General features: G+C 36.7%; 1 protein-coding gene across 5 annotated transcripts; it reads right to left on the bottom strand.

Moving 5' to 3' along the window:
- Window positions 1–2446: 2446 nt before the first annotated feature.
- Window positions 2447–24154, bottom strand: zgc:136971 (S9 family peptidase). Of its 5 annotated transcripts, XM_067413669.1 has the most exons (26): window positions 23982–24154; window positions 23338–23509; window positions 21395–21705; window positions 21087–21153; window positions 19020–19420; window positions 14899–15031; window positions 14666–14792; window positions 14485–14560; window positions 14329–14404; window positions 13907–14046; window positions 13626–13760; window positions 13397–13488; window positions 13159–13196; window positions 12932–13053; window positions 12187–12247; window positions 12007–12101; window positions 9876–9945; window positions 9668–9753; window positions 9453–9591; window positions 9277–9360; window positions 7434–7514; window positions 7266–7354; window positions 6990–7183; window positions 5357–5459; window positions 4517–4623; window positions 2447–3980 (listed from the first exon to the last, which is right to left on the bottom strand). In XM_067413669.1, exons 1-26 carry the CDS (start codon window positions 24009–24011, stop codon window positions 3878–3880), a joined length of 3132 nt encoding a protein of 1043 aa, XP_067269770.1. In that variant the 5' UTR covers window positions 24012–24154; the 3' UTR covers window positions 2447–3877. The 5 variants fall into 5 exon arrangements, with proteins under 5 accessions (XP_067269770.1, XP_067269772.1, XP_067269771.1 ...); XM_067413671.1 differs by lacking the exons at window positions 19020–19420; window positions 21087–21153; window positions 21395–21705; window positions 23338–23509; window positions 23982–24154 and adding exons at window positions 16566–17272; window positions 17420–17573; window positions 18114–18356; window positions 18586–18897; XM_067413670.1 differs by lacking the exons at window positions 19020–19420; window positions 21087–21153; window positions 21395–21705; window positions 23338–23509; window positions 23982–24154 and adding exons at window positions 16566–17272; window positions 17420–17573; window positions 18114–18897.
- Window positions 24155–24172: the final 18 nt, after the last annotated feature.

The following is a 24172-nucleotide window of genomic DNA, read 5'->3' on the forward strand; positions in this document are numbered from 1 at the left end:
TATCGCATTTCCTATCCAACAAACTAAATCACAAGCAGGTGGAAATGCTCTTGTTTAATCTCCTCTACTCACTCTAATCCCATCCAGAGCCTTCTGTCTAAACACACTGATAACCACACACAAGCACACCCCTCTACTTGTATACTCTTTCCTTAATGGGTATGACTGGTCAGTTCTGTCCCTCATCATTCACAATTACTTTCTCTGAATTGGACTTTTTTCCACATTGTTAGGCTGTGATCAGAGCATAGTGGATTTCATGAAAGACTGCAGGGAATTTAATTACACTGGAGTAATTGTCTTTTTCTTTGCAATATTAATTTAATATTCAATTTAAACTTTCTTGTTTTAACAACTTTTAAACAGTTAAAATAAAATGATTAAAAATGAGTTTTGGTAAAAGAAATACAGATGAACTAAAATGAAATAATATGAAAAAGTTGTTGCATTAGCAAATAAAATAAAAATTATAATAATAATTAAAGCTGTATATAAATAGGCCTACTTAAAACAAAAACTATTAAACAGGACAAAAGTGCATTGATAAAATGATAACAAAAAATATAAAAAAGCTAACTCAAAATAAATAAATACTAAAATAGTATTTACATTTTTTCAAATAACACTGATTTTGGTTTAATATATAAGATCTCTTGGCAACGTAGAGATGACAGCCAATAACCAATAAAATAAATATGTAAAAAAATGTATTATTAATAAAATCTATCGGTCGTTCGGTCGGTCTGTCTAATCTAATTTTCTAATTTTACTTGAACAACTTGTAAATGACCTAAAACAACTGAGGCAACATGAACCAAAGTATAACAAAGAAGTCTGAAGGATTTAATTTATGACAACATTTAGACAAGAATTTTGAAGTATTTTGACAACAAAACGATTTAGTGCACAGCCACTGCTTCTGTCTGTGTCATATTTATGGCTGTTGATTCAACATACCACAGGCCAGATCTGAGCCCACTCCCAGCATTCTCAAGAGAAAAAATGCTTGAGCCATCTGATAAAGCTAACTTTTGTGTTTTTTATTAAATTGTCACAGAGCTCATGAAAGTACCAACAAAGCAGTGGCTCATTTTAGCCCTGTCTGACCTTAAAACTACTGAGATTTTTCTGTGCACTTTCTCTAATCCACTTCTGCTTTTCATCTGCTTTTCACCCCCTGGCAATGATTTTCTGCTTTTTCGCTGTTTGTGTTTATTCTCAAATTCTGCCTTGCTTTTTAATCTTCCTTTATAAGCATGTCTTCCAGCAGCTAGGCAGACTAAGACGGATAGAAAAGACCTATAATGATATTTGACCTGCCAAGACCCAGACACCTACACCAAACCCGATCAAAGGGTGAATAACACTACAGACCGTTCTTTCTTTTCTTTCTCTCTTACACACACACACACACACACACACACACACACACACACACAGGCAGTGGTCTCAAGTGACCTGTTGTGTTCTACTTCTCTCTCTTTGGGTCATTAGCAATGCAATCTTAACAGGGTATAATGCAATCTGCCCCATGAGACCACCAGGATATTGAAAATCCACATGTTACAATTGGCCTTAAAACACTGTAACATGAACCTGGCCACAAACGGCAAACCAAAATACCCAATAATATAAAAAAACATTAAAAACAGTGTTCAAGACAGAAACACAAGAGCTGAATGAATCTGTCAAAGGGGATTTGAGGATTAAGTGTTCAAAGGACAAGAATGTTGCTAAAACTATGAAACAAAGAAATCTTTGAGAGAAGGATCTTTCTTAAAGGTGCCCTAGAATGAAAAATTGAATTAACCTTGTCATAGCTAAATAAAATTAGTTCAGTACATGGACATCACATACAGTGAGTCTCAAAGACCATTGCCTCCTACTTCTTATGTAAATCTTGTTTGTGAAAAACACCATGAAAAAACAGGCTATTTTCAACATAACGCCATCTGTGACACAATAGCTGGGATCCTTAATATGTACTCCCCTAACATTTGCATGCCAGCCCATGTTCACTTTTTGAGGCAGAACTGAGCAGCCGTCAGGAGTTCAGTCAGATAAACAAGTGACACGCAAGGATAGCGAAAACGTAAGATCATGGACACAAATGTTATGTTCCAGGCTGTGCAGGGGATGTGAGGACTTTTCATAGCCTTCCCACAGATAAATAATGTCAACAGTCATGGTTGATGTTTATTTACAATTGGATACCGCAACAAAGTAATTCAAAGTTGTTTATTTGCTCGGCCCATTTCACCACGGAGAAACCTGGGGCAATATAGCAGGATTCGCTCAGCATCTAAAACTGAAGAAAGGGCCGATTCCGTATTCCTGCAAGCAGCAAGGAGTGATTATTTCCACTTCTTAACTGTCGAACCCATTTCTAATTAAATTAAAAAAGTTTCTTAGTAAGACAACATTACGAAAAAACATCCCCTGTTGTCTAGATCTAACGCAAGATGCTGGAAATGGAAACTCCAAGTAGCTCACATAACAGTTTGTCAAATGACAAAGGTTAATATTATCTCCTGCCAGTGTTGTCATAAAATACAACAGTAGATAAGTAGTATGTCGATCCCTTTTGACGGAATGAAATCTAAATTAGCCTACATTTCATCATTAACACATAACTCAAAAGCTAACTACATTTACTACAACTGTTTAGTTGTTTACAGATCGCTCACTCGAGCCTTGTTGCTAACGTCACCTTCTTCACCATCTAGGTTGAAATGATAGTCATTTGACAAGGCATCTAGTCAACTTGTTAAATAAATATACATTTTTGAGAACTGAAGTATGATTATTTTGCAGTGGGTGAGTAGTAAACATGACACTGACTATTTTGAGTGGCTTCTACATTTGTTTGGTTAAATAAATCGCCTTTTAAATCAGTACTCTACTGTCAAACTGTAACGTTACTGTAAACAACATATTCACGCGCTACCCAGCTCAGTTCGTGATTCAAAGTTGAGAAGCTATGATTGTAAAATCATTGCCATGATGGATGGTATAGATGTGTTAGCTGTCATTGAGCAGCAGTGCAGTGAAAGAGCCAATCAGAGCAGAACTCTGCATTAATATTAAATGACCCTTCCAAATAAGGCAAAGACAGAGCATTATATCCTAGGGACAATTTCTAAGGTTGTAAATGGACCTGTAAAACCACGTCTGGACAATTTTTGACCTTAAATAAGCCACATACCCTCTATTTAGATATCAGAGAACAATTTAAAATATTGTTTCAAATCATTCTAGGGCAACTTTAAGTGGCTGTAAATGAAATAGACACTAGTCTTAGATATTTGAGCTGTTACAGACACTAGTCTTAGATACTTGAGCTGTTACAGCAGCCACCAAAGCTAGCATGCACACCTGGATGAAGTGTATGAACATTGTCCAAAATAAACACGATTTTCTCTTGTATCATGTTTATAAACATGGAATGTTACAGATCTCTACAGACACATTTCTGAAAATGCCCTGAAAAAAGCCTTTTGCTCTTCTTTTGTACATCCTGTCAGAAATGTACTTTTTTTCATATTCAAACTAATTTAAATCTACAATCACCATGCTTTTGTATTTAAAGTCAAACAGACTTAATCTAAAAATATTGCCATGTTTCTTTCCACTAAAATCCGAATAAAGAGCAAACATCTCACAAAAGAGTGTGAATGAGCTCAGATTTCTCAACTTATGGACTCTTTGCTTTGGCATTTGACCCCTTATTTTAGCAGTGCTGACTTAACATGGACAGGTCTGCCCCCTAGTGCATTCATAGACATTTAAAGTTTTGACAAGAATGTCAAACACAATGTGTGCAGACAGAAATAAAAAAGCTTCAGATGGATATTTTTATATGCACTTTTGAGAAATGTCAGCTTAAATGTTCTTTAAACCACAGAACGATGTTGAGGAAGCAGTCAGACTGAGTGTTGACTTTAGACAGCGAGTGACCCTCATCACTGTACCACAACAACCTGAGAAACAGACAAAGAGAAGAGAGAAAAGATGTGTAATAAAGAAAGAGCAGGCTGAAGGGTCAGGGAGATTTTTTTTTTTTAAGAAAGTAATACTTTTATCAGGTTTTGAATGATTTAGTGACAAAGACAGTTATAAACGTTGCAAAATAATTCTTTTAAAATAATTAATTTAAAATAAATGTTGTTCTTTTGAACTTTCTATACATCCAAAAATACAGAAAAAATATTGACCTTGATAAGAAATTTTTTTTTGTTTTTTTAGCACCAAATAAGCATATTCGCATGATATCTTAAGGATCATGTGACACTGAAGACTGGAGTAATGATCCTGAAAATTCAGCTTTAACATCATGGGAAAATATTACATTTTATAATACAATAAAATAAAATATGCTAATGACTAAAACCAATCATCTCAAAATGACCAAATACTGGATGCTTAATCAGCTTGGTCTATCACTATTATTGACAAATAATATGAATTTTCAGTATGTTTGTTTATTAAATGCTTGTGATAGTTTGCGTGTGTGTACCTGACAGGTGTATTCCTGCTCTTGAGTGCTCTGTAGAGCTCCAGTCCCTGGTGAGGTGATACTCTCCTGTCTCTCCCACCCAACATCAACAAAACCGGAGCACGGATCTAAACACACATACACAGGTCATATTAAGGTTTAATATTTACTTATTAAGCTTATCATGCTAAAGAAGAAATCCCCTATCATAAATTAATCACATTTCCTGTCTGTGTGCGCATGTGTGCATTGTTTGAGGACAAATTTGTACTCAGAAATAGGCTAAACCTAAGAAAACATCCACAAACCTCCTTTTACGGCCGTTTCAAACTGCTAGTATGAGCGGCACGTGAGCAGCACATATCTTTTTCGCCATGCATGTTAAGCAATGATTGCTTTCACACCAGGAGCAGGAGTCGGGGGAGGTCGTGAGGAGCAGTTAAGCATGCGTTTCGATGCAGATCCTATATTCGATGCAGATCCTATTTTTATAATTAAAGTGAAAGCTAATTTTTGATGGACAAAATAAATATGATTTCGCACTAAAAGTGCTCAAAATGCACAGAGAAGGCATGTCTCGTGTGAATTTAGAACTAAATATGTCAGAAATGAAAATTAAGAAAATCAAAAATATTTATCGAAGATTCTGCAGCTGCAGTGATGATGTAGTTATGCTGAGGTGAAGCTGATGCACTGCTTAAGTTTGCGGTGTGAAACAGCCATAGGGTCATTCTGATTTGTAAAAATGTAATTAAAATAAATAAATAAATAAATAAATAAATAAATAAATAGTTGTACATAAAACCAATAGAAATCCCCCATTTAGATAGTTTAGTCAATGCAAGCATGTCATGTGTATACCTGTGCAGCATGTATTATAGGTGACTTCTCCAGCATGGAAGTGAGGGACTGTGATGTGGGCAATTGGTCAAAAGCATACTGAAGCCCAACAGAGGAATATCTCCTGTAGGGGCAGTACAAGCACACATCACCATTACAGTTACCTTCGGCCACTGCCAAAACTGAAGTATAGTACACTGATAATTATCCAACAGATTTACAGTAACATTATAAAATTTTCTGAATACTAAACAAACATACATTACTGTATTACAGACAAAGTTTCCTTCTACTGCTGGAATAAATAATGCTTAACTGTGTTTTTCCTGGATTTTAAGAAACTCTGATTCTATGCTTATAAAGAATAATTATAATTCATTTATCAGTGCACATTATAATTTAAAAGAAACACGGCGACTTTTTGTGACTTTAACTTCAATATCACCGTATCCCCCTGAGTTAGATAGGTCTGTACATACCATTCTCATCTCTGTGCCATAACTCTGTCTGACGCACTCACCGCTAGCCTAGCTTAGCACAAAGACTGGAGATAAACGGCTCCATCTAGCCTACTGCTCAATAAGTGACAAAATAACTTTACATGTTGTTTTGTGTATAGTTACATTGTGTACTAGGACCGACAGAAAATTAAAAGTTGCAATTTTTTAGAACCAATATGGCTAGGAACTATTCTCTCACTCCTGCGTAATAATCAGGAAACTTTGCTGCAGTACCATAGGTGCAGCGGCGCAATGATATTACGCAGCGCCTGAAAATAGGCTAACTTCCATCAGCATAACCAACGTCACAACCTGCTTGCACAGAGAGCATGCTGGGGTCTATTTTCAGGCAAATTTTAATTTAAAATATTATTTAAATTTAAAATAAAAATCCACATTCAAATGCAAAAAGGGTGCACAAGGCCCTTATCAGGGGCGCATGAGATGCATTGATGATGTAAGAGTCGTTTTAATGTAGTTTTAACAGGCTATGCTGCTGCATTGCTCATTCAAACCATTGCAGAAACAGAGAAGCTCAATGGGGAGATGTGAGAAGATCTTGGTTATGTCAAAACAAGCTGTTCACACAAAACACATTTTCTGCACTGGTTTCCATTGTTTTCTATGTAAACATGCTAAAGGCTTTTGGTTTTTGTTAACACATTCCATAAGAACCAATCATTGACAGTTGCACTCGCGTCTCGCACAAGAGAGGCACATGTTTAGAAAGCTTAGAAAGTTTGTAAAGTGAAAAGAAGTTAAACTTTCAAACAACATGTCTCAAAGTACTACGTGTGATCGGTGCTTTAGCTCTTGTATCAAGCTCTGCATGTAAACAGAGGCCAGCTAGTAAGAGCTGTGTGGGTAAACCTCACAAACCTTGCCTCAAGAGGTGAGACACTGACTAAAGCTAGAGCCTTTAGCATCTTTAGCACCTTAAACTAAAAAACTAAACAGTTTTACAGTCATGTTATTTAATTGCTTTGAATAAAACAATTTAATGCAGTGCATTAATATTACATTCATATTATTTCCTCAGGAGACAAGCCAAACTAAAAATTATGCTTTTTAAACTCAAATATTTAAGTATAAAATTCTAAATTAGTTTTTCAGCATTTTCACAACCCTAATGAATGTAAACATGAGTGCATTACCAGTCTATGATATCACTGGTCCCGAGCAGTGTGGCTGCATTGATGACAGGGTTTCGTGCTGCACATGCTCTGTAGAAATCTGGATACTGACCAACCAGGTGGCAGGCCAGGAAGCCACCATGAGAGCCACCCATCACTGCCACTCTATCAGGATCAAGAGTAGTCTCATTCTGCAAAGCGCACAACACTGCCCTCTGGACACAAAGAATGACAAACGATCTAATGCAATTCTTCTTTTTTTAAACGGGTACTTTATTTGTGCATATTCACACACACCTGAACATCTTTGACATCCTGACTGCCAACATTTCCAAGCAGAGACTCTATGCCATCTTGACCAAAACCAGTGGAGCCCCTGTAGTTCACTGTAACACACAAAACCTTTAAATACTTCAAATCTGTACTCATTTATGACAGAAACAAGATTGACATGTGAACACTCACCCATAAGAACAGCAAAGCCCAATTTGGTTAAAGCAGCAGCTGTGGAGTTCCAGTCAGCAGCAAATTGAGCGTGAGGACCACCTGCACAGAAAAATACTTCAAGTTAATTTTGATCAATAATTTTCATCCATCCAAATTAGACAATATGATTTCCTTTTCTGAATGTTATGTTTATATGAACCCTAAACTTTGCAGAATTTGCATTCACTTTCACACGGAAAAAGTGTAGCGCCCGCATCTCTCGCAATTCAAAATGCTTATGCTATGCCTGACGACATAGCACACCAGTAACAATTGTCAGACGTAGTGCAAGCGTTTTGAACTGCGAGAGGCACGAGCACTACACTTTTACCATGAATTCAATAAGGAAAGCGATTAGCCGGGAGTTAATTCATTTTATAACGTTTTAAATATGCATTTTTTTCATATGCAATTAAATATGCATCTCTTTGCTTCAGAAGGCCTTTATTAACCCCCCAGAACCATGTGGAGCACTTTTATGACAGACAGATGCATTTTTATGGACATCAAAAATGACCCAACAGCCACTGCCATCCCATTATAAAGCTTGGAAGAGCCAGGACATTTTTTTAATATAATTCTGATTGATTGACAAAGAATGTCATATACACCTAGGATGACTTGAGGGTGAGTGAATCATGGGCTAATTTTCATTTTTGGGTAAACTAACCCTTTAACTAATGTAACCACAGTTTAAAGTGTTACTGAACAATAAATCCAAGAAATCCAGATTTTTTTTTCTCAATATCTAGGACATGTTTTAGTCCATATTAAAATGTAGAATAAATTGCCTATTAAGACTTTAAGTACTTGGCGTTGTAATCAACACCATAGCAAATAAAAATCTCTGAATGGCTGTTCAAATCTAGGTCTGGGTATTGACGTTACATGACATTGCGTACAAGCTGTTTTATGGATGTCTTTCTGCCGTTGAAACACTGATTGAGCAATTCCAGATGTCATTATACAGATTTTGGTAAATTTAAGTTTTAACTATATCTTTTAAAATGCCTTCAGATGTTCATTCATGATTATTTTGCACTGTAACTGGTATTACAGAGTAGTGGTAGCAGAGAAGACTTACAGAGAAGAATTACAGATTACTGGTAGCAGAGAAGATGATCAGTTCACAGTGCACTTCACACTGCCGCTTGTCTTGAATTGAGGCATACAGCGAATCACAGGTCAGTCCACATTAAACAGTGCCAATTATTTTATATATTTATACTATATTTAATTTAATTATTTTATTCAAAAAGTAGGCACAGCCTGCTTTGTTTAAAGGGGCCCCGAGGGTCATTTCTGCTGTTCCATATGTGCTCCTTTTTGTCACCTGGCCTGGTAGAATCTCTCTATATATATGTTCAATTTTTAAGGACTTTTCTGTAATTGGGCAGTTTGTTGTGCATGTATATGTTTCAATTAATTGAATAAATTACTTTTTATATTTAAAGGTGTTAAATATATATATATCTTACACTACAAAGTGACAACTTACAAAGGATTCAATTCAATCAGATCATTTGTGACAATTATTTAATTAACAAAGCACAAACAAAAAAAGTATGACAGCTCTAAAACAGACAATTAATCATCAGGCAAATTTTTATAAACCTGACAGCCCTAGCATTTAAATGCTTCTTTTATTCCGGATTATTTCAGGTCTACAAAACCCCTTCCAATTAGATTGAAATTTCATTCAGCTCAATTGAGGTGTTTAGATGAAGATTTTCAATCTGATTAAGCCTTGGATGAATGTAAATATAGCTATTGATCACTGACATCTGAATTAAAATTATATGGGGAAAAGTGCCAGCAGTACCGTGTATATTAACCACTAGAGGAGTTTTCCTTCTCTCTGGAGGACTGTAAGGCTTCAACAAAATTGCTCCGAAATTCAGTCCAGCTATATAGAGGCAAAGAGGAGAAACAAGAAAAATCACAAAGAAATACTGCTAGTAGCAGCTGTATACCTGATGACACATCCATGTAACTTACAGAACTGATGGTTCTCTTCTTGAGAAGGGGGTGTGATCAACATAGGCTGCCAATAAAATTCCTCATACACATCAGCTCCACCCAGATTAAAAAGTTGCATGTCCTCAGCCTGATCAACGGTTGAGAGGAAGCCAACTCTCTACAGAAAACACACAAAGTTATATATCATGCAGTAACTTCGGTGAAGATATGGGTGCATGTGTGTGTGGTTGTACCAGGCAGGGTGGCTGATTTGGAGACGAGCAGCTCATCACCATCAGGTCTTTTTGTATAGTCAACAGCTGCACACTCCCAAAATCATCTACCAAACACAAACACACAGTTAATGACGGTCACAAATTGCAAGAAAAATAGTAACGACACACTAATAGTTAAGTGAAAAAACGTCACTCCACATTCATAGTCAGTCCATATTCACACTACCTAGTTTTAGCACATCCAGTCCGCACACTTGTGTGACTCTTCCTGTGGTTCTGTTCACTGAGAAAACTGCCTAGAATAACAGAAGGTGCAAAAATCACAAAATCTAGGAATCGGATATTCAAAATCCACAGTGCAGACATTTTCTTTTAAAGCTATTTAACAGTATGCAAATTATTATTTGCACTTTCATTATTTTGGTAAAGCACCTGTATTTATTGTCCCTAACTGTATAGACGGTTTCATCGAACGCACGCGCGTTGCTACGGTTACGCGCCTGGCCCGAAGTTACCTTCCGGTCTGTGTCTGCTTGTATGGCGCACTACTCAGTAGAAATACATTTTAAAGTACTATTCTTGGTTAACATGATATAAATATTAAAAATCAAGCAGAGAGCACATGGCACGGTTAACAGTTCAAATCCAGCTCAGACATGACATAAATCTGTAGCTTACTATACTTGTTGTAGCCATTAAACAATGTTTTTTTTCTTCATATTTATGTTTACATATTATAATATTATTTTTAGATTTCATCTGATTATAGGCTAGAAGTGCAAAGATGCGCGTGGGTCAGAAATAATTTTGGTGGTTATATTTAGTTTAATATTAAGTTTTGTTTTGTAAAAAGCCTTTCTTTCGTTTTGTACAAATTGTCTCTTAATTTTAATAAAGGGTTCTTCGGTTAATTGCATGTATTTAATTAATAAGAAATAAATAAGTAGACTAGGTCGCGGAAGCCATCGCTTTCATCATGAACCGAAGCGCGTCTCAAACTGAAACTCGGCAGGCTTGCCTCACAGACATGAGGAATATGTAGCCTAATATGTGTAGAAACGAAAAGATTTAAATAAGCACATGGTGCAGTGTTCAGAACTCACGGTAAACAACCAGCGTTATACAGATGATCACGGCGATGTTTAAGGGATTTTTATTTTATTTTTTACCTTCTACTGAGTATGATCGGGTGCAAGCACATTTTAAACAGCACTTATTCACACACGTAATTTTGTAAATAAGTAATTTTGTCGTTTTCTCTAATGATTTCAAAAACATCTTGTAGTGCTTACCTGCTTGTAGTTATACTGTTATATTCTATTATATGATTTTGTCATTTCACACTGTGGCCAATTTAAATGTTACCAACTAAATGAGACATACTGAGTTTATAATTAAATTTATTAATTGCGTTTAATTATTGCATCTAAAGATTTTTCACGTGAATAAAGGCAAATAGATTTGCACACTTTGCTTAATCACTGGTCTAGTCTGTTAAACTTGTCAGAAGTTCTCGTTTCTAATATGCCCTCGTGGTCTATTTTTTCTCTCATCAAAACCGAATACCATCAGTGGTTGTACATCAAGAGCAGGAACAGTTTTTGTGCGTTTTGTTTCGCGATCTGACCGGAACAAACAGAAAGTCTCTGCAACGGCGTTAAGCGTTAGATTAAAGCGCTCGTCTGTGTGAAGACTGCATGAGCCGCGTTTGCTGCATTGAACTGCATTGTTTGTATTAGTTAGGTTAATCCGTGAAGCAAGATGTTTTAAAAAAGTGGTAGGGACATGTCCCACCTGTCCCACCCGCAAATTACGCCTATAAGTTAAAAAAAATTGGTTGATTGACGCCAATCGGACGTTCATGTTTTTTTTCCGTCTATTTGAAAGTTCGGCTAATAAACATGGTCATTTTTTTTATAAGTTACATAAACTGCTTTCAGGAGTTTTTGACCGGCATATCATCAAAATGTCCGGAAAACGAAACCTCTGCCGGTCACTTTGACCGGCACCATTTTTTTCTAGCGCAAACTCTGGGATCAACGTGACGGTGAGTAATGAATGACAGGATTTTCAGTTTTGGGTGACCTACCCTTTAAGTGGGGCGTTTTCCCACTCTATATTAAAGACATAAATGGGAGATTATTTATAATAAACATGCTGAAACAAAAAAAAATCTATACATTAAGATAATGGTGCACAATCAAATTAAAGATGCTAACGCATAAGAAAGATAACGCATCCTCTGGTGTTATTGATGTCTACCGGAAGTTAAGTTTGGGCCACAAAAGCGCGCATGCGCAGTAGCGTTTGTTTATGTTGTTACCGTTGAAACCGTCTATATTTACATATTTGTTTACCTTATTGTTTTCACAGGCACTGCTGAAGAAGATTCTCTCGCTGTCTGCAGACCAGCATTGAGACGGCAACGACTCATATATACCAGCAAACTGACCTGTGAGGAAACATGACATTACTCACATCAATTAAACTGACTTGACCGCACTCTTCAGTGTGTGCATGTGTTTTCATCTAAGTACCCTTTTCTGCTCTTCTGACCACATCTACCAAAACTGAAGTGCTTCTGTTCTTCATGTCATACTAAGAGGAACAAAGACAGAGAATAGATTAATAAACCGAAATAATAATAGATGCAATAAACAGTATATAATATTAAATGTAAACACACACACACACACACTCAAGTTAAAATATTGAGGATGGTAAGATTTTCTCTTATGCTCAACAATTTTGTATTTATTTGTTGAATATAACATTTATTATTAACATTTATTTTATAAGTGAATATAAAGGTTTTTTTTAAAAAAGAATAAACTAATATTGTGAAATATTGTTACAATTAAAAAATATATATATATTTTGTAAAATATTTTGGAAAATGTATTCCCTTTGATTGTTGAACTTTCAGCAGTCATTAGTCTTCAGATATCAAATGATCCTTCAGAAATCATTCTAATATACTGCTTTTCTTATTATTATTATATCAATGCTGAAAACCCTTTAGCTGTTTTTTGGAAAACATTATGCACTTTTTTAGGATTCTCTGATGAAAAGAAAGTTTAGAGAGTAGCATTTATTTGATTAGAAATGTATTTACTGTCAATTTAATGCATTCATGCTGTGTAAAGGTCTTCATTTCTTTTTTCTTTTTAAAAAAAATCTTCAGGCTCCTAACTGTTGACTGGTTGAGTAGGTTATAAATATTAAACAAAATACCTTTGTGAAATATTATATTGCATGTCAATCAATTATTTACATTCTCACCAACATCATTCTCAGGCACTGATGATGTGGTCCAAAGACCTGTCCCTGTAAGTAGACGATCCAACACGAGTCTGGACTCATTCGAGGGCTCGACACAGACGTGCCTTCAGATGACAAGCACTCTGACCAGGTCAAATTGAACAAAAGGGGGTTAAAAAACTTCCTTTTGTAAAGGAAAAGTACTTATGAAGGTGCATACATACAACACCTCCTATAAAGAATCTCACCACAATTCCCTTTCATATTCATGTAGAAGAGAGCTGATCTGGAAAAAAGTGAAAAATCAGCAAAATATTATACTTTTAAAAATTATTGTATTTTGGCACAAATTCAGCCAACTGAGATAAGCATCTTATTAAATATTAGCCCTTAAAGGGTGGAAATATAAGTGAATCAATTTTATATTTCTAAGGAAAAAAACTAGATGTTAAAAAGATTTATTCTTTCTCTTACTCCACCTCTCACCTACGATTGGAGCAGAACTTCAGGCCCAGTCTGAATGGCTCATTCCATTGGCCCACAAACAGCACACCCTTTCCATTAGGCCCCCACAAGGCCTTGAGAGAGCAAGAATTATTTAGCTAATATTTAGTTTAAAACATTGCTGATATAATATCTACCATTTAAAGCCAAAATGGCATAACACAATTCTATATCAATTAGGCAACTAAGAATAGTGAGATATGCGTCTCACCTGTCCTGGTGATATATTAGGAGGGACGCCAGCATACACAATGACTGTCGCTTTACTGAGATCAGCTACACACAAAACTGGAAAGCTTTTACCCTCCAGCCCCTCACCCCAGTCTTCAACATACATGTTTTTGTCCTGAGAAATGCACACAATACTTTTTTAAAACCTCAAATACATTTCTTCTAACGTCTAGTTATAACAGTAAATGCACATAGCTACATGTGGGAAAGGTCAAAGCTACATTAGCTCAGTTGAGATGACCTGATTGACAGACATCTCACCTGTTCCTCAAGCAGCACTAGCCCTCCATCCTCACTGGCTGATACAACTGATGATTGAGCTGACGGTTCCACCCTCTTCTTCTCAGCCACATACAGCAACTTTTTTTCACATGGTGACCAAGCTAAACATGCAAACTGGGCTAATGTTGCACAAAGAAGCAGAGTACACACAATCAGACCAATACCCTTACACACTGATAAAGGCTCCAGACAGAGTAGGTAAAAATTAATAGGGTTAACTAATCATTCAGTGAGAATTAGTGAGTGTTTTTTTTATTTAAACCCTCATTTTAGACTTATTCACTACAAAGAACAAGCTTATAAAAGAGTAACGTGTTCACACTGATTTCACCATATTGGCCCACATGCCAGTGATTTGAGGCTCTTGGTGTGTAACACGGACAGCAAAAAGTATTTCTTACCATCTTCATACACTTTTCCATGTTTATTTAGAGCTATGAGGTCCAAGCTTTTCTCCAAACCATTTTGACCCCAAACCTACCAAAAGTAAAACAAAGAGAATTCATATATTTTCCTCAACTTAAAATGTGAATTTCAACTATATCAGCCATTATTACCTCCAGGTACTGATGTCCTGCTTCCTCCCGGATGACAGCTTGAAGAGTCCCAGAAGGAGACCAGCAGCTGAGCAACCTGAGTAATGATAGGTGTTGTCTACTTGTAGTCAAAACTATATTTATTTTTACTTCTTGAGGAAACATGAATATCTGCATATTTATACTGTAGTATATATCTTACTCTTTCTCTATGTGTGAGCTTGTTCCAGGTGGCAGAAGGTGCTCTATTGTTTCGTGTTTACACAGTAGAGTCCATCTTTGAGAGAAACAAAGTTTCGTCCCTCTCTCCAAATCACACTGACTCCATCCTACAGAGAAAGAGAGTTGAAAAATATAGAACCATGAAGTGTTCATATCACTAAACTATGCAAATACACCCTAAAACTACACAACAGAACTCTCCACTAAACTTACGGGTCAATACAGTCATGCACCGCTTATTGCTGGCAGTATCCAGCAGCTCATCAGATACCACAGAGGCCGAGATGGGCACAGGAAACCTGATACAGTGTCTGAACACATCTCTGGTCACACTCTCCATTGCAATCTGAAACCACAAACATATTAACTAGTCAACTACATAAACAGAACACAACATGAGTAAACAAACCTGATGAGGGGCCAAACTTGAAAAGCCTTGTGGGCTCAGACTATACAGAATATGAACTTAAATGCATAGTGTTAAATACTAGTGCACCGCAGTATTCAAAACTCAAAATGTGTTAATGTAAAGCACGCCGTTTTCAATCAGCTAGTCCAACATTTAGGCAAATTAATTTTATCTCACTGGTCTGTGTAAAGCTATGATACCAATACGCTTCTGCGGAAAGATCATTACAAATGTTTATTCTGTCGATAAAAAAGCAACATGTTAATAAAAAAAAAGACCGTCTGGACATTAAAAAGTAGCACCCGTTCCGTTCGCACCTTACAATAGATGTGGTGAATCAGATGGACGAAAATGAAATCTGGCAAAAATAACAACAGACACTTCTACACCACGCATGTCAACAAAAAGCCACGCCGGTCTAGTGAAAGTGGAGTGTCGTGACGGGAGAGTGAGATCGGGAAAAATCGCTGGAGTGTCGATGACAGCCGATGTTTCAACCGCGGTCAGAGCTTTCAGTGCGGACGCATCCATTCCACGGCTCTGATGGGGGGTTCGGTTTATTCTTCACAGTTTCGACATGATCTTTATTGAACTGCGCCAATATTTAAGAACTGCTCGTGTTTATAAGAACAAAAATATAACCCGTAGTATGATGCGCAAAGTATTGGATTTTTGCTGCATGTTAAATCACGCAATTATGCATTTTTATTTTAGTCTTATTGTCCAAGCTGCATAAACGGCAACATTTGGTTTTTTTACTCCCTTCTTCAGAAGACATAATACGAGCATTTCAAATTTTGTCATGATCATGTCAATTTTTTAACAAGGAAATACTATACACTATAACACTAGTGTTTACGATAATTCCGATAGCACGTGAAAGCAACATCAACAATGCTAAAGAGATAACGTTATAGTTTACGGTGGTTATCTATACAATAGTTAACAACACAGAATCAAACCACAATAACACAACAAAAATGCTCCCGCTCCTTCCTCAGCCTTTTCTAGAGCTTCATATTAGATGTCATTGTCTACCAAAATCCAAATGTGAAAATGTTTTAGTGGACCATGACATGTATACACATTAAAAAGTCATTTAAAAATATTGGTAAAAGCTGTTTAAAATTAGGATTGTGTTAGACCATTACCATTAGTATAAGCCCTAATGTTAGCTTCAATGCATTGTTTAGATGGCTGAGAAATGGGCCCATGAAAATAAATATATATATTTTTTTGTACTTTATAGAAAAAAATCAAATTATTTCTGACCATATCTAAAAGACCTTCCTAATTGAGATGTCTCATCTTCAGTAAAAAATAAGATGGCAAATTAAAGTGCAAAAATGGATGCACTGGACATCCATTAATCCACCCATCTGAAAAAACTCAATGCACTGCACTTTTCTAACTCACAGGCCTCTTTATGGATATTTCTCCATGTATATTTCTGAACATGTACAGGTCTTACTGGTCCAGGAACTGTTCCTCCAACAGCGGAAATTCCATTTTTATGGCCAGTGAAGGTTGGTGGACGATGATGATTTATATTGATATCTGGAGTAGACAAAGGATGACGTCTTTGAATGTGGGTTTTTATGTTTTTTTTGTTTAGAATCTTGTTGCAAAAGCAGCACATTGTTCGCTTCAGCCTACACTTAATTATTTTTCTGTTACTGGTGGAGATGGATTCAGTTTGTTTGGCAGACCCAATATTTTGAACGTCTGAGGGTATTACAACTTTAGGATGTAAAACAGCAGTCTTCGAGTCTGTCAAGGAACTTTGTGTAGGTGGATTGCTGGAAAAATGTTCTGTTTCTGAGGCACTGTGTTCAACCATGCATGTTGCAGAAACAATGGAAGTTCCAGAGGTGCTGGCGACTGGTGGAGAAGTCAAAGTTTGAGGTAAACCTGGATTGGTTAAAGGTTTGGGGATAGAATCGCATGTGGCAGATAATGCTGAGATGCTTTGGGACGATGGACAGTCAGTTGGTTTTAAAGCACATGTTTCTAAACATACTCTGGATGTTTCTGTAGATGGAAGGTGGACTTTGGCTGATGCACACTTCTGCACATGATTAACAAATATGTTTTTTCGAATTATAACTTGACAGCAGAAGCAGCAGTGATAGTGTCCACTTTCTATACATCCCAGGTGACATTTATATATCTTATACCCTGTAAAAAAATAAAAGAGAGAAAAATATATCTCAAATTACTTTTGTAAATGTACATGCATAATTTTACATGCTGACAATAATTTCAGAAAGACAACATGATATTGTATGTTTTTCTAACATTTCACAGAATTATTCTAAAACATACCTTTATGTTTGACAACTGACCTCTCGTGGGTCTGTACATGTGCCACCAGAGCAGGATACTCTCCAGTCTTTTTACAAAACAGGCATTTGTACTCTTTATTAGCAAGTGATATAGGTCTAGGAGAACTTCCCTCATTCAGAATGGTAACATGAAACTAGAAGTAAAAGACACTTTAAAAGTCAACATCACTTATGATTGTCACAACTAAAAAGATAAACATTTAATTTATATAACGTATGTGTGTGAATATATGGTTTCAATAAGAGGGGGTGTATAGTTTAACATCAATTTATTTTCTAACTATTTACGCTGAAGTTTATAGACCAGACAGACAGACAGATAGATAGACAGATAGATAGATAGATAGATAGATAGATAGATAGATAGATAGATAGATAGATAGATAGATAGATAGATAGATAGATAGATAGATAGATAGATAGATAGATAGACAGATAGATAGATAGATAGATAGATAGATAGATAGATAGATAGATAGATAGATAGATAGATAGATAGATAGATAGATAGTCAAACACACACACACACACACACACACAGCCAGCTAGACTCTCCCTACATCATCTTAAATGGTCCCCCAGGATACAACTTTTTTAGGATTAAAATAAATTTGTCCATGCCACTGTATGAATAACAACAAAGACAAAAGCTAATATTTAATCTAGTAACTTACTTTCTCATCTCGACATTGAACCATCTTGACAATATCGAATTCGCGGGTCGTCTATCTTGGAGTGGCCGCAATGTTGTTACTATGACGTTTCTTCTTCGTCTTCTTTTAGTTTAATGGACGTTCACGGGAGTATTACCGCCACCTACTGTATATTTTTCATGGGTGATGGATGATAGTCGGCGTTTCTTGTAATGGACGTAGCTTTAATAGGCGTGGTCTTGCAGGACGCAGACAGACCTCCTCCTATGTATAGTGGCCCATATGGGAAATTCAAGGATTCGTAAACAACAATAGTACCGTAAAAACTGTTCAAAAGTTGTGTTAGTACATTTCCACTAGTATAAAGTCTGCATGGTAATGCACCCCCGAAGTTATAGAAACGACACCGCTCATGTATTGTTTAATAAAAAAATATATGCACACGCACGTGGGAGCATTTACGTTGTTGTGTTGATTCGTGTTGTTCACTTACGTTTTCATTTCGTTCTGCCGTGTACTTCTGGGACACAACAGGCCAGTTCACCCACAAATGAAAATCTGCCAGTTAAGCCATTAAAAACGTTTATGGCTAACATTTTGGAAGCACAAAAGGAGAACATTTTAATAAAATGAGTGTGAATAATTGGGTGAACTGTCCCTTCACTCTAAAGCAGGGATTCCCCCAATTGTTTGGTTCAGAAGAACCCCTTTCAACTAAAGTAATGTCTTACCTGTTCCCATACATAGCCTAGGCTTATGCATATTCACAGTTATCTGATATCATGGTCATATGACATGTAGTTAACCAAATAAAATATTTTTGTTTTTATTTTAATAAATAACATTAATAAACCCTATTTTGAAAAGAATTGCCCCAAAGAGTAAAAAAGGAGCATAGCTTTTCAAAGGATGAATTTCTCCTCTCACCTTCTGTTGTTTTCGCAAAGGGATTCTCTGTTGTTTGGGGGTTTTCACCTGAGCAGGGGCAGGCTTCTCCTGGTCTGAAACTTGATCTGGGTGCTTTCTTCTTAAATGCACCTGCAGATTCTTCCTGTGCAGCATTAAACCACAGAAAGGACACAGATCTTGTGCGTCGGATCTGGACCTTTGTGGGACAGTGCTTTCACCAGGTGTGTGTCCAGTGAACATCTCATTTACCAAAGTCTGTATGGCGAGATCAGCCTCTATAGGATGAGGATTGGCAGCAGAATTTGAGGCAGTGGTTTCTGTGACATTGTGATCTACTATAGATAGATTTACAGCTTCATCCACAGGGGATTTAGATGGTTCATCTGTTCTCTCCTGCTCCTCCATTATCCTTCCTTCACCTAGAAATAAAGATTAAAGGTCTCTGATCAGAGCATGTCAATATGAGAGCAATATGAGAACATGTCAAAGAGAGCTAATGTCTGGACTTAGCATCTTTATGCTACGCATTGAGAGCACCATGCCATCCATGCCGAGGCTTATATAGCCTCCACACCGTGCATATCATTATTATTTTTAATTCAATTTCTGTGCATTCATAATCACTAATCAAAATAACTTCTCCCTCTTTAAATGACATCTCTTCTCTGATGATGTTTTTACTGATGACGACAACCTATCACTCACTTAAGATCACAGCAATAGCAAACCACAACATTCAAACAATCCAATAAATAGTTTGAACCCAAATAACAAAATGATAGGGATAGTTCACCCAAAAATGAAAATGTGATGTTTATCTGCTTACCCCCAGGGCATCCAAGATGCAGGGGTCTTTGTGTCTTCAGTAGAATACAAATGAAGATTTTTAACTTCAACCGTTGCAGTCTGCCAGTCATAATGCATGTCAATGAGTAACAACTCTATGAGAGTAAAAAAAAAACATGCTTAGACAACATAAACAAAAACCATGCTGCTCGTGATGACACATTGATATCTTAAGACACAAACCGATCGGTTTCTTTTTACCTCATATCCAAACGAATCTCATCTAGTGTTCCCATCCGCTATTACTTCCATCTGGTAAGGTCTGATGGAAAAACTGGCACGATCATAGATAACGGTTCATGTCTTAAGACATCAATGTGTCGTCAGGAGCAGCAGGGTTTTTGTGCATGTTGTCTAAGCATGTTTTTTTTTTACTCTCATAGAATTGTTACCCATTCACATGAATTATGACTGGCAGATTGCAACGGCTGGAATTTAAAAAATCTTAATTTGTGTTCTACTGAAGAAACAAAGACACCTACATTTTGGATGCACTGGGGGTAAGCAGATAAACGTCACATTTTCCTTTTTGGGTAAACTATGCGTTTAAGTCCCACCCTGAATTTTTTCAAAACACAAAAACCTTCCTGAAAAAAGGAAAACAATGTTAAACTCTGACTTCTCAAAATCTGTGACTTTCAGCAACAGCAGTGACGCATTCAGACTGCATAACAGGGCAAAAATCTGCATCATGTACCATCATGTATTCCAGCCTTAAAATCTGTTAAGTATCTTAGGTACTAGAACAAACAAGGCCTTAGACAAATTTTTAAAAACCTATAACTGACGATTGATCCCAAAAGCTCAAAAACTGTTCTAATAACCTCCTTACCAGCACTGTTCATGTTCCTGTTGGGCAAGTGTTAAAAGTGAGGTTACATAGGATATAATTCAGTATGAACTACTATCATTCCACATGGTATCACATACAACGTTCGCTGTATAGTTTTTAAAAATGTATGTTAAACATCATAAAAAGAATAAATGTTTCAATCTTATATTGTTGTCATATGATCTTAACTTGTTTAACTGAACAAGTGGAACCTTGCCTGACTTATTTAGCATTTTAATGCCTTGTGTCTTAATTTTTTTGTGGCACTATGATAATAATAACAAGTCAATACAAATATGTATTACTTCATGCCTGATAGTACTTCATTTCTATCACACTGGTAATGGAAAGTAAAGATGAGCACATCGCATAATTCAGAATGTTTTCTGTTTGATGAGACTCATCACCTGTGGACCCTTGGTCTGCCATCTCTGAATCAGTGGGCCCCGGACTCAATGTCTCCTCACCTGCAGCCTGCAAAAGCACAGGATGAAAAGTGTTTTGTATGTTGATATCAATTTCCACAGCTTAAAAAACACACAATAAACCCCATTAAGAGGTTTAAAAGGATGATTCATCTAAATTAATATTTTTTATGTGCATTAGTCTTAGGGGGCATTTATACAATACAAATGCTGGAACAAAAAAGAGAAAACTTTTATGCTTTTGGCATAAAATATACATATATACAAAAAATTAAAGTAAAGAAACTTACTATTTTAGGGCACAAGTATAGCTCAAAGTTAGATTTTCTTCGTCTGATTTTCTGAGCATCCTCAGAGGTCAGGCTCTTGTGTCCATCAATGACAGGCATCTCCTCAGTTCTGCTGCCAGACTGACGATGATCTGGTGCAGGTGAATTCTCCTCTGATTTCAACTCCACAACTGTTATCTTGGGTTTTTTGTTCTCACACATTGCCAAGTGCTTTAGAAAACCATCTTTCCTCATAAAAGTAGATGTGCAGCTGATGCAGTGAAAATGTGGAGCAATTCGGCACTTTAAATGACATTTGAAAATTAAGAATTCTGCAGGGGGATAAAAAGGAAAGGGGTTCTCTATTATGGACGCATTTAATAGATATTTTATTGTCATATTAATTATGTATCAATAAAACATTTCTTCACTTTACCTAATTTTAAGTCTAGAAGGAAGAGAATAATCATTGAGAATGTCTTTAAAGGGATACTCCACCACTTTTTTATATTAAACTATGTTATTCCCTTAAAGGGGTGGTCGCATGTGATTTCACTTATTTAACAGTTAGTGTGTAAGAGCATAAACAGTATCTGCAAATTTACAGCGCTGAAAGTCCAATGCAAACTGAGATATTGTCTTTTAAAGTTATGGCAGTTTATTGCCTACAAAAACAGCCGGTTTGGACTACAACAAACTTCCTCCCGGGTTGGTGACATCCTAAACCCTTGCTAGTCACTGCAGATGTGACTTCTGCCCGTAATGGTAAGGGGCGAGGTGTTTCCGGAAAACCTGTGCCTGGCACTTCAGCCAATAAAAATACATGAAACTACATTTGGCCATCTAACCAATCTAAGACCATTGTGTTTTTCGGAGGGATGGGCTTCATAGAAGCAGGAAGCAAACAAGCCGTTCAAAGGACAGTGGAGACAGTGGTGTGGAATAAAGGTCAAATATAAGAAAAATACGAAGAAAAAAAAAAAGTATTAAGACCTGTTATACTGCGCACCATAAACACAACCAAACCTAGAAAAAAAACACGGAACCACCCCTTTAACTAAGACGAGTTGACACATACCTTTCTCGTCTCAGTGCGTGCACTTAATCGGTGCACTCCCTCAAATCTCCTCCTCGCCCTCTCATTTTCATCAATATAGGGAGAGGATTTTTCAGGCGTGACTTTTTACTGCGCTGAGTCGAATACTCTCAAAAGTGCTATTCCACCATGCATTATAGTTCTCCTTTATAACCCGCTTAGAAAAGTGTCACATTTTATTTTGTGTGACCATACTCGGTCGTACAGCTATTTGTGTAACCGTATTTAAATACGTGAAAGTGGAGGTGGACGTGGAGGTGTTTGGTCTGTTCTAATTTGATCTGTTTGGTACCTAATGAATGAACTGGGCTTAGCTAAGTGCTATCAAAATGTCACCGCACGTAAAAGCGATTAAGTGCACGCACTTAGACGAGAGGTATTTATAAAATTGTCTTGTATGTAAGATTGTGGCCAAAACTAGTACTGCAATCACTTTCAAATGACTGTAGAGCGGTGTATCCCCTCCCCCTCCCCCCTGACTCGAGGTTGTCAGATAGGCTGCAGCTGTGGTAACTAGAGCAGAGCTGGCAACTTCGAAACACTACTTACTTCGTGATTGGTTGATAGGTGGAGGGTGGAGCTTCAGGCCAAAACACATGTCAACATCAACATCAGTTTAGGGCTGCAATAACAACTTTTAAATGACAATATCCTGGCCAGACTACTGCTGTCAGTGATATAAGTATTTTAAATTAACATGATTTCTTAAAGTCTATCAGGGCCATTTTATGATTAATTGAAACACATTTCATACAGTGCCTTTAAGGGAATAACAATACCGGTAGTTTAATATGAAAAAGCAGTTGAGTATCCCATTAGGGTAATATATTCAATATGTAATTTCTCACACACATTATTTAGGACTTGCCTTTGTGTCGGATAGCTCGTCTTCTGTGACCCTGTAAATGTTTCAAACATTTACTTTTGATGGTGGGTTTGAACATTTCAGGCCCACAGAAAGGACAGTGGTACAAGGAACAACAGTCTTCACATCTCTGGAGAGTTGGCTGCTCCTCTCCTCGCAAAATAGTTTTGTGTAGCTATAAAATGAAATGAAAAGGGGGGACAGCTTAATGTGACTCCTGATAATGGACTTTGAAGCCTAAATGAAAACTTTATTTCGTATAAAGTAAAAAGATAAATAATCTATGGAAAAATTGTTTGTATGCACCAAATCTACCTGAATCTGCATTTTTATAAATAAATAAAAATCATTTTAAAATCTAACAATGAAAGGTAAAGTCAAATTGCGGTCAGGCCCGTTTTTATTTATCTATTCCAAAAAAAACAAAATCTGAAATAACAGCTGATCCTTTGACGGACTCCTCCAGCCAGGGGCCGATTAGTAGGTCTGCAGCTGCAGTTGGTCGCTTCCTGAAGCTGCATCAAACGGTCACTCGATCACCTTTTATAGCGTTATAAACTCTGCATGTCGATTCGTATGCTAACTCATTCATAACACAATGTGAGGTGACAGATGTGCCTAAGAATGCAGAAAACTTTATAATTTACCTCTGTATGTTGACTTGTATGGCTGAACATTATCAAAAGACCCCGAGTTGCAATGCTTAAAATCTCGCGAGATTACCCATAAACGGACACTGTGAATAGCTTTTCAAAATAAAGTTACAAAACAAGAGTGTCGAACATGACCACGATTATGGTGATTTAAAACTATTACACTCAATTACTAATAAATACAT

Source organism: Pseudorasbora parva, chromosome 13 (assembly GCF_024679245.1).
Source record: "Pseudorasbora parva isolate DD20220531a chromosome 13, ASM2467924v1, whole genome shotgun sequence".
Taxonomy (NCBI): Eukaryota; Metazoa; Chordata; class Actinopteri; order Cypriniformes; family Gobionidae; genus Pseudorasbora; species Pseudorasbora parva.